The 11,637-nt window shown below is 34.7% G+C and overlaps 1 protein-coding gene across 22 annotated transcripts in view; it reads left to right on the top strand.

Moving 5' to 3' along the window:
- MAPK10 (mitogen-activated protein kinase 10) overlaps positions 1 to 11,637 on the top strand; it is a 257,723-nt gene that overhangs the window by 208,981 nt on the left and 37,105 nt on the right. For all 22 annotated transcript variants that reach the window (XM_069093364.1, XM_069093328.1, XM_069093333.1 and 19 more), the window contains one exon: positions 10,549 to 10,731. In XM_069093364.1, coding sequence (XP_068949465.1) covers positions 10,549 to 10,731 — 183 coding nt within the window. The remainder of the gene's footprint in view (positions 1 to 10,548; positions 10,732 to 11,637) is intronic.

Here is an 11,637-nt window from a genome sequence, read left to right as displayed (position 1 = left end):
CATATACTTTTTAAAAGGAAATGTTAAATTCCAGAAGAAATGTTTCAAGTGCCATAATAGTCAACTACTTTTACAGAAAATGTTAGAACATGTTTGTTGCCATAGAAGTTCCTCTACAATAACCATGAATCCTTTGTTCTTTTCATTATCGTTTCCATACAAATCATCTTTGAAACACTGTGTGGCTTGTGATGGAGCCCTGACTTCTTTCCACTTCCCCCACAAACAAACAAAATACTGCCTTCTCATGCAGCCCCTCTCCTCTTAGATTCTCTGTCAAATCAAACATCTTTAGTTTATAACAGTGTAATCACATCATATCTGATCAGGACATGATTTTTTTGTGTGACTCTGACAGCTATATAGATACAGGTAGGACCTCATGGGAGTGCTTTGAATTATGTCAGTGTGTTTCTGAATTATAACTTAGGGTAAAAATAAAATTAAGCTCTTGAAATTTGTTAGTAGCCTTACTTTTCCTTAGTGTATAGAAACCATCCTATTGCCAAAAAGAATGGGGGAAAACTTGTCAGTAAATAAGTAATGATTAAGCTCCTTCTCTGTGTCAGGCTAAGCAGGGAAAAGACATTGCCTGCCCTCAAGGAGCTCACAGTCCGATGAGGGGAGACAGCATACCCAACTCATATTCAAATGGGGGAAGGCACTAGAATTAACAGGGGGATGCCTCCCTTGGAAGGTGGAATTTTAGCTGGATCTTGAAGGAAGCCAGAAGGCAGAGATGAGGAGGGAGGGCCTTCCAGGCATAGGAGAGAGCAAGAGAAAATTTCCAGGGTCAAGAAATGGAGTGTCTTGTTGAGGAAATAGCATGGAGGTCAATGGCACTGGATGGCAGAGTTCTTGGTGAGATATAACATGTAAGGTGAAAAGGTTTTTGTGCTTGATCCTGGAGGTCATAGACATTCACTGGAGTTTCCTGAAGTGGGGGTGAGGATGGGGGATGGGGAGTGATGTACTCTGACTTGCACTTAGGAAAATCTCTTTGGCAACTGAATGGAGGATGGGAGCAAGAAGTAACCTTGAGTATGCTACTAACTGTCTAATGTTCAAAAATTTGATAATTTATATGGAGTAGTGTAAGCCTTCATTTACTCAAAAAAATTTTCTGAAAAACAAGCATTTTGAAGACTTCTGTATTCATCCCATGATCATATTTTTCTGAACCAAAAATTGGAAATGTAATTCCTTTAAAAGGAATTATTTTATGGGCATCAAAAAAATACAGGGTGTATGGGAGCCATACATACTCCATAAAAGATTTTTTTAAATATTCATAAGAGATAGAAGAAACTTACAAACTCCAAAGTTGGCAGCAACAATTAATAGCATGCATAATTTACAGTATGCTATTCTTTGGAAAATGTTATAACAAACACATCTAATTTTATGTAGTAGATTTATTTCTAAAGAGTTGTGTGGTAAGTTTTTTGCAAGTCAAGGCATATTTTAAATTCCCAAGGGTAGCTTTGAACTTTATATATTAAATATAATTTCCACATAGAGCTGTCCAGATGGATTTAGCTACAATTATTTTGATCTTTTCAAATCTATTCATGACACTAATTCCCCAATATTATAACAAATCCTTTTATAAAGGAAATAATTATCTCATAATTCACATTTGGTTGAGTAACAACAAAGCATAGACTCTGAATTGGAATGAAACTTAGAAGTCAATCGGTCCAATCTACCTTTGAATGAAAGAATCAGTTGTGTAATAGCCAATGTCGGGGACCTCACTAACTCACCAGGTTCCTATCTCATACCATTTTTTTAGCTCGTTCTAATCCTTAGGCATTTCTTCTTTATATCATCAAAGTGTGCCTCCTTTTCACTGTCAATCATTTATCCTCCTTGTCTCCTATGCAGACTAGCAAAAATGTTATTTACTGAAAATACACATTCAAATCACAGCAAAAAGTACTAATATATGGGGGCAAAACTTAAACCTTTTTTATTATATAATAGCTTAGATACTTTCCCCACTAAAATTGAAAGACAAATTAGCACAATTTCTCTCTAGATGATGGATAATTTGACAGTGTTAAGGTAGGGTAAAGAGAAATTAGTAACTTAGTTTTTAACTGGTAAGGATGCAGAAAAAATTGTCAAGAATTGAAAGGAGAGTGGGAAAGGATACAAAATGATCAATGCTTGAAAAGAGTAAGCATAACCAAAGGAAAAACTAGACAGCTCGTGTTTAGTTAAAACTGGCTTAAAGTTATGATGTAAAGCAATGCATAAAAATTCCTTAGGAGTGATAACATATTTATGTTTAATACTTTAAGGTTCACTAAGTAACAAGCCCTTTTCCCAGAACAGCCCTCTGATGAGAATTGAGCATCATCACTATTTCACAGATGAGGAAACAGGTGCTCAAGAGAGGCTAATTGGCAAGTCAGTTAACCTTTGTCTTAATCCACTGGAGAAGAAAATAGCAAACCACTTCAGTATCTTTGCCAAGAAAAGTCCAGGGACATTATGGTGCACAGGGTCATGAAGAGTCAGACACAACTGAACAACATACACACATATTAGAATCTTATTAGAATTCTGTCTCTGTCACTCTATTTTTGTGTCTGTCTGTCTCTCATATTCAGGCTCTTATCAGAGATATTTGGTCATGTTTTTTTTTCCTGGTCAGCTATATCATTTCTTATCTTAATTACATTAATTTTGTCTTTCCAAAAGCTTGTCCATTTCATGGTCTTGAAATTGTCTCTTCTATTTTGCCTCTATCTCTTTTTGGTTAAGCATGTGTCCTTACCTATAGTTGTGAAAAGGATATGATTGTTTTCTAATTTTTTTATGGCTTGATATTTAATCAGCTCACATTTCCATTTTTGAATTTCTGGTGGTTTATTATGTAAGATGTTCTAAATATAATTTCTGCTAGATTGCTTTCCAATTTTCCTAGTGATTCTTACCATATAGAAAATCTTTCCTAGGCAATATATATTTTGGGGTTTATGGGATACTGGATTATTCATTTATTTCTGATTCTTTTTGTCTATATTGTTCCATTACCTCCTTATATTTGGTGTTTTTTAATTTTAGTATTTTATATTTTTCAGATAATCTATTTTTTGAAACCTTAGTTTTGTTGGTCTATAACTGTGCAGAATAGGTTTTGAAAATTATTTTATTTCTCCTGGTTTTTATGTGGTTTCATCTTGCTTGTTTTTAATTTTAATAAATTGATTTTTCTCTTCTTGTTATTCATGTTTTTGATATTTAATATTTGTTACATTAATTATTATAGTATGTATTATAACATGTAGGATACTATGGATTTATGTAGGATACTATGTCTAATTTATATTTTATTTAGTTTTGGTTTTCTTTATATGTTGAATTTGTGATACTTAAAATTGCATATAGTTTATTAATTCTATCTTTTCTATTTTGTTAATTTATGTTTTTAGGAATTTTCCCCCTGAAAACTGCTTTTGCTGCATCACAGAAATTTTGGTAGGCTTTCTCATCATTAGCATTGTCTTTCACATGTTTATTGTTTATATAATTTGTTCTTAGACCTATTAATTATTTACTATTTCATTATTAAGTCCAGTTTGGTCACTGTGTTTTCTGCATTATTAAATATTTTCATTGTGCTATGATCTATACAAATTTTCTTATGTATTCCTCCTTTTTGCATGTATTTTAAATTTATTTGTGCCTTAATGTATTATATACATGAATATGTATATAAAATTTGGTGCTGAGGAACAAATACATGCTTTAATGATTCCATTCAGAAGTTGACAGTCCTATAGCTCTATTTTATCCACCTATTTGTTAAATTCTCAATTTCCTTTTTCATTTATTTTTATTATAATTTTCCAGCTCTAGAGGAACAATAAAGTGTCCTGTGATTATTGTGTTACCATGCCTTCAGACCTTTGACAAATGACAAGTACCACCTCAGACATATATTAGTTGTGTGACCCTGGGCAAACACTTGACCTCTCTCTGCCTCAATTTCCTTATCTGTAAAGTGAGGATAAGGATAATGTTTATCTCCAGGGTTGTAAGGACAAAAGAAGATGATATTTGTAAAGTATTTTGTGAACCTTTAAATGCTATATAAATGCTATCTAGAAGTAGTGTAGGTTTTCACTTGTCCTACTTCATTCTTACTTCTTCTATTTCTTTAAATTCCACTTATATCTTTATTCCTTTGTGTGCTTCTTTAAAACTCTTTCTGAGTTCTTTCTTGGTGGTGGTGTTTTCATCCCAGTTGATTTCTCTTTAAATAAAAATAACCTTGAAACATCAAGACATTTGTTTCATTACTTATTTTTTCTTTGGTAATTGTGCCCATTTACCTTTTCATGTTTCTATCATTTATGATGCACAGAAGTCATCTACTCTGCTTTGTTTTGTTTTTGGTATCCTTTTTTTGGTTTGGGAATTCCTCAAATGCTCATTGTTGAACATCCATCAGTTTTCTTACACCAGTGGGTTTAGCTTTAAATTCACTATCCTACAAGGTATATTTGCAGAGGGGGCACGCAAAATTTCCTTTAAAAGCATTGTGCTTTTTTCCCTCTGATTTTTGTTTATTTTTCAAACCAAGAATCACAATACAGTATCATCCAAGAAGCCATCCAAAGAGGCTATCATATATTTTAAATTTTAAATGTCAATGTTAACTTTAATTCATTCCAACTTACATTTTCATACCTTTAGGTGATTGCATTATCTCTGTTTTTAATTCCCTCATTTTTCCCTCTAACATCTTCAGGACTTTAGGAAAATTGATTCTTTGATGAAAATTACTGAAAGTGTTTAGTTGCAAAACAATATGCATAATAATTTTTGATGAAAATATGAATTTTAATGGGGAGTAATGTGTACAGTTTGTCTTACTTGCTCAGCTACAATAATGAAAATTGGCCTTAAACTTTATTGTACTGTGATGATAAATTAACAAAAGTACATTTATGATTTTTTAAAAATAGAGTAGGCTTGATGGCCATGTTGGATATATAGCAAGGCAAACAATGACCATGTTGGCTATATAGCATGGCAAATGATGAACACATTGGATATATAGCAAGGCAAATGATGACCATGTTGGATGTATAGCAAGGCAAATGATGAACATGTTGGATGTATAGCATGGAAAATCATGACCATGTTGGATATATAGCAGGACAAATGATGACCACGTTGAATATATAGCATGGCAAACTTGATAAGTGGTGATGTAGCTATTAGTCACATAAACATTTAGTCCTCATTTTTGTTTTGAAGTCAAGTATCCTGTAATAGTAAATGATGAAACCTTTATACTTTAGAGCTTTCTTGATGCAAAATTGAATTTCGTGTGACGTAGTTAACCATTCAAGAAACACATTTTATATTCTATAGGTTACTAAAAGAAGGAAGAGTTTTTCATATGGAATTATATTTAATTAACTTAGAAGTTTCTATGTTAACCCATCTATATATTTATAGGACACAGAACATGTCAGCCTTTCATAAGGATGCCTTTTGTCTCCCCAGTATTATACACATGTGATTTATGTTAAATCTGACTACTAAGGAGTTACACTCCTAAGGAATTTTTATGCATCACTTTACATCATAACTTTAAGCCAGTTTTCACTAAACATGAACTGTCTAGTTTTTCCTTTGGTTATGCTTACTCTTTTCAAGAAAAGCATTGATCATTTTGTATCCTTTCCCACTCTCCTTTCAATTCTTGACAATTTTTCCGCATCCTTACCAGTTAAAAACTAAGTTACTAATTTCTCTTTACCCTACCTTAACACTGTCAAATTATCCATCATCTAGAGAGAAATTGTGCTAATTTGTCTTTCAATTTTAGTGGGAAAGTATCTAAGCTATTACATAATAAAAAGGTTTAAGTTTTGCCCCCATATATTACTACTTTTTGCTGTGATTTAAATGTGTATTTTCAGTAAATAACATTTATCTTGTCTTTTGCCAGGGATGACAAAACTTGTTCAGGTGAATCATTTTCAATATCTAGTAGTCTTATTCTGAACACTCCCCAGAACTGCTACCAACCACTTGAATAGACTATTACCATTTTAGTTAACAAACTACCTTATCATGTTCCTTACTAAGCTTGGCAACTAGAACTTTTCTTTTGAAATTTTCCTTCTTTAGGAAGCACATTTAATTTTAAGAATTATTTCCTTGAAGAAGATGTTAATTTATTTTGTACCTTTCACATGTACATTCTCCAATATCGATTTTTGGGTGATATTTTAAATTTTATAGAATACTACTCTTAAAATTCAGAAAGCTGGTGGTGAGGTGGACGAGGTTTTAAATTGCTCTCCAAGGATACATTAATTAGATAATATTTCTTTCTTTTCAAAAGTTAATAAATAATAATGTTTTGTGTCACTGCAACTTCCAGATGACTTCCCCACATGTTCCAGAAGACATTCCACTATTATAACAATTAAGTTCTGTTAAGCAAAACAAATCAACACACTATGAGTGTCTGAAAATGTATGCTTCCTCCTGAATCTCGAGTCCACTTTCCACCTGAGGAGATGGGGATTATACTCCACCAACTGTCTGAAGTGAAAATCAATCGCTGCATTGATAAGAGTTTGGAGTCATTCAGTGTTGTTTCCCTTTATATTGCAGTTTCTCTTTTCATTATTATTTCCTGATGGGTTGGAGAAATGATTGATTTGTTGAGTCATTTCAATCATGCCTAATTCTTAGTGACTCCATTTGCGGTTTTCTTGGCAAAGATACTGGAGGGGTTTGCCATTTCCTTCTCCAGGTCATTTTACAAATGAAGAAACTGAGGCAAACAGGGTTAAGTGACTTGCCCAGAGTCACATAGCTAGAAAGTGTGTAAGACCAGATTTGAATTCAGGTCTTTCTGACTCTAGGCACAGAGCTCTAACCACTGCACCACCTAGCTTCTCCAAAATGATTGACAGGACTGTGGAATTAGTATTTTCTTCCAGAGAATGAAAAACAGCAAATGCTTTAAATTTCTGAGTTTCTAAAACACATCTCAAGAAAATTCCTATTAAATTAGTACTTAGGGCAGCTAGGTGGCACAGTGAATAGAGCATTGGCCCTGGAGTCAGGAGGACCTGAGTTCAAATCCGACCTTGGACACTTGGCATGCTTATTAGCTGTGTGACTTTGGGCAAGTCACTTTACCCCAATTGCCCTCCAAAAAACCCCCAAAAAACTAGTACTTACTTGAACTATATGTAGACCCAGAATAATCATATAACTGTCATTTCTTTCACTGTATGAAATGTTGTTGACATCTTACACATAGTGAGGGATGTTCAGTCAATAAGTCAATCAACATTTATTAGGTACCTACCACATGCAAAGGGATATAGCATGTCAATAGCTAGGTAGATTGTGATTTCTCACTTAAATAGGGACAATAGAGGGTCCTCATCTTTGCCAACCATCAGAATCTCCAATACTGTTCCAAAGAAAAGCCCAGGATTGCAGAAAGTGTTGCAGAAAATTCAAGGAAGTTTTAAACCTCATTGAGATAAGAGGAAGGTAGGAAGTTTGCTATGCTTATAGAAATAAATAGGTAGTGTATTGGATGGAGTGCTGGACATGGAACCAGGAAGACCTGAGTTCAAATCCAGCCCCAGATACTTACTAGCTGTGGGACCCTGGGCAAGTCACTTAACCTCTATCTCAGATTCCTTCTCTGTAAAATGGGGTTAATAATATAGCACCTAGCTTCTAGAGTTGTTGTGAGTATAAAATGAAAAATGTTTGTAAAACACTTAAAGCAATGCCTTAATAAATGCTTGTTTAAAAAAAGATTGTAAATTCCACTTGGAGAGATGCTTAATTCTTCATGAAGTTAGTTTTGAGCTTTCTTGTGATTTCCAAACTCAATTTCAGATTTTAATATTCTTGTGGATATAGAAAAGTAGTTATAATTATGTAGCAAGTTTTTTAAATTGAGCAATTTAAAATTCAGATGTATAATGAGTTTAATAAATTAAATGGAGAAAATTATTATTCATAGCATAGTTATCTGTGCTCTGAATAGCAAATTCTAGTGTCCCACCTTTGTAGCAATAAAAACAAAAGTAATAGTCACTCTGCACTGGGTTTCTGAATGCAACCAGTATGAAAAACTGAAATTGAAAGATGAAAGGATAGTTTTTCCATGTAAACTAATTTAGAGATGCATCCAACTGGATTATTGCTATTTTCCTGGCAATAAGTTTCCTTTCACATCCCATTTCATTAAGTCTATGATATTGTTTGGAGTTTGTGCATATTTATAGTTTCTTGCCTTGTGAATTTGGAAAAATTTTACAGATAGTATTTCATAGAAGTGGTGTTGATTTTTGGAAAGATATTTTTAGTGCAATGTATTTGTATCATTAAGAGGTTAATTCTTTTCCTCCAAATACTATGATTTTAGAAATTTAAGCTATTATTTATTAGAGAAAAAATAGGTAACTAGCTATATGTAAGGTTTTATATATATGTGTGTGTATGTTTGCACATATGTGTGTATGTATGTAAATATATATTAGATGGAAGTTTATTTTAAAGAAGGCACTAGCAAGTGGAGGGGAGGAACAGGAAAGACCTTTTACAGAGGGAAAGCAAAAGGTGGAGGAAAAGAAGAACTAAAAGGGAATAAGTAGAAAGAAAAAAGAAAGATGCGGAGCATGTTCTAGACCAGGGCTTCTTAAACTTTTTCTACTCAAAACTCCTTTTGGCTTTTAGGCAGTGTTCGTGGGTACTGTGTGGCCAGAGGGCACACACAGTACAAAGTGCGCTTGTTTTGTGTTCAGAACAAAGGCTGCCATGAAGTTTCGTGATGCATCGTGGGTAAGCGCTGCCAGAAACAGCTTAGATTCATTATGCTTCTGGTTTTGTATTGCTTTTTGGTCATTGGGCTTCCAGAAACCTTTTACTGTTGCCAAATTTTTCATGACCCCATATGGGGTTGCAACCCGCAGTTTAAGAAGCGCTGTTAAATCTAGGCAGGGAGGATGGCCAATGCAAAGGTATTGAGATAAGGGTTGGTACCAGTAGACAAAACACAGTAAGTAGGCTGTGGAGTGTGTGAGGAAGATTCTTGTGTGTCTTTGGTATAGGAATGAAGCCTCACATTCTCTGCTCTACTAGAGAATTGCCCACAGCAAGTGAGAGGCTAAATGATTTGCCTGGGGCCATGCAACCTCCATGCCTCTAAGGTGGGAACCAAACCCAGGTCCCTGCTTTGAGGTCAGCTTGTCATTATGTACTATGACATATTACCTCTTAAGATTAATAGATGTTTGAAAAATTAACTGATTCCATTTTCTTTCAAGATGATCGATTGAACCATAATAGAATTTAACATCCTTCTTGGCATCCAAATTAGTCAACTTAAAGTTAAGTTATATGAAGTATATAACAATTGCCTTGATAAGGACCCCTCACCTCTTTTGGTCCATGACAGCTTCCCTGAATTTTTAGCAGAGTGCTCATTTACTGAGATTTCACAGTCAATATCAAATTGATGCAGTAGATGTAGCCAAATCTGAGTTCATGTTCATGGAGTGATATGGAAAACATGAAAATGAAATTATTTTAGTTTCGTAGAGTGGAGAAAAGGGGAAAGGTAATTTAGTGCCAAACATGGATAAAGTAATATTTAAAACAAAACATCCTACCTTAAACATAGTAATTGTGGATTCTTAATGAAAACACATATTTATACCTGGATTCTCAATCTCCAGGTTATGTGACTCCCATTACCCTTTTAAGTCAGTTTTTCCACTAGGAAAAAAAAAGTAATTAATTTAGCTCTGATTAAATATTTCTATGTGGAAGGAACTACACTAGTCATTGGAGATATGAAAATAAAAGTGGCAGGGATTGATCTCAAAGAGCTTATTTTCTTACAGAGGATATGTTTGTAGATAAGAAAGGGACCAGAACTATGATTTCATTGGAGGAAATAAGCATTTTTGTAGTGCCTACTGCATGCTAGGCACAGTGCTACAAGTTCAGGAACTCTCATTTGAGGAAACTCCCTCTACCTAAGCAAATGAATGATTTCTCTTGCACTTAGAGTTGTTAAAATTTGGAGAGGTTAAATGATTTACTCAGAGCCACACAGCCAGTAGTCGAAGTCAGAAGTCAAAGTTGAACCCAGATCCTCTTAGATTCTAGGCCACTATACCATATATCATCCATTAATAAATAAATACCAAATAATACAAGAAATGAAAGAATACTATTATGAAAACTGTTCTCCAGGTATCTGGCTACATTACACTGTATTCCCAGAGTTGTCCTTTGCATGCATGGTATATTGTTTTGGGGGCAAGGGAGGGAAATTTGAAATGTTTAATCCAGTCATCAGGGCAGAGTCCAAGAGATAATTGTTATCAGAGATTAAAATTTCCATAGGAATTCATTGCTTGAAAATTCTTGCTACAATGACTAAGGATCCTGAGAAATAATTACTCACATTGTGAGGTAGCAATAGTTAGTGGAGCGTACTTCTTTTTCCCTTAACTGTTTGATCCTCAGATATTGATCAATGGAACAAAGTGATCGAGCAGCTAGGAACACCATGCCCAGAATTCATGAAGAAATTGCAACCCACAGTAAGAAACTACGTGGAGAATCGGCCCAAGTATGCAGGGCTTACTTTCCCCAAGCTCTTCCCAGATTCCCTTTTCCCTGCTGACTCCGAGCACAATAAACTTAAAGGTATGTTAAGCAAAGGTTCTTTGTGCCATAGTGTGAAGGAAAAGTTCAACGAGATGGAATTAATGACTAGCTCTTGGTTGGACTAGTCTTTACTTTAAATTTTCCACGTAGGGGGTAGGACCGTGAGCATTCTCTTTGGGGCTTGCATGAAGGAAGGGAAATAAATTCTAAGTGATATGAAATAAAATTACTTCTTTTATTTGATATTCAGAATGTATGACACATTCATGTTTAACTTTAGGAGGGGAAAATTAGCCTTCTGTGAGTCAATAATTGCTCTCTTTGTCTGCCACTCTGAGCTCATGCTTTCCCTCCCTTTCTCTTTTATGATGACTGACATTTATATAATAAGGTTGCAAAGGATTTGCATAGATTATATTATTTGATTTAAAAAAATTAAGGGGGGATATGAGAAGGGGGAAGGCAGAGCAATTGGAGTTAAATAACTTGCCCAAGGTCACACAGCTAGTAAGTGTCAAGTGTCTGAGGCCAAATTTGAACTCAGGTCCTCCTGACTCCAGGGCCAGTGCTCTATTCACTGTATCACCTACCTGCCCCTGATTATATTACTTGAGCCTTACAACAATCATGTGATATAGTTACTATGATTAGTATTGTTCCCATTTTACAAATGAGGAAACTGAGATTTAAAGGATTAAGTGACTATAGTCCCACATTTTTTTTTTTTAAGCAATCAGGGTTAAGTAACTTGCTCAAGGTTACACAGCCAGTTATTTCTGGGTGTGGTGCTGACTGTCTGAGCCCGGGATTTGATCTCTAGGTCATCCCAACACTGGAGCCAGTGCTTTTACTCGCTGAGCCACCTGGCCGCCCCTAAGTCCCACATCTTTAAGAGGTGGCATATGAATCCAGATAATTCCTTTCCTCTTCTCTCTCTCTCTCTCT

The sequence above is a fragment of the Petaurus breviceps genome, unplaced genomic scaffold (assembly GCF_028583685.1).
Source record: "Petaurus breviceps papuanus isolate PSGF00001 unplaced genomic scaffold, PetGlider_PUasm1.0 126, whole genome shotgun sequence".
NCBI classification, from domain to species: Eukaryota; Metazoa; Chordata; class Mammalia; order Diprotodontia; family Petauridae; genus Petaurus; species Petaurus breviceps.
Note: the sequence above shows the minus strand (reverse complement) of the source record. Positions and strands in the feature narration are given on the sequence as shown.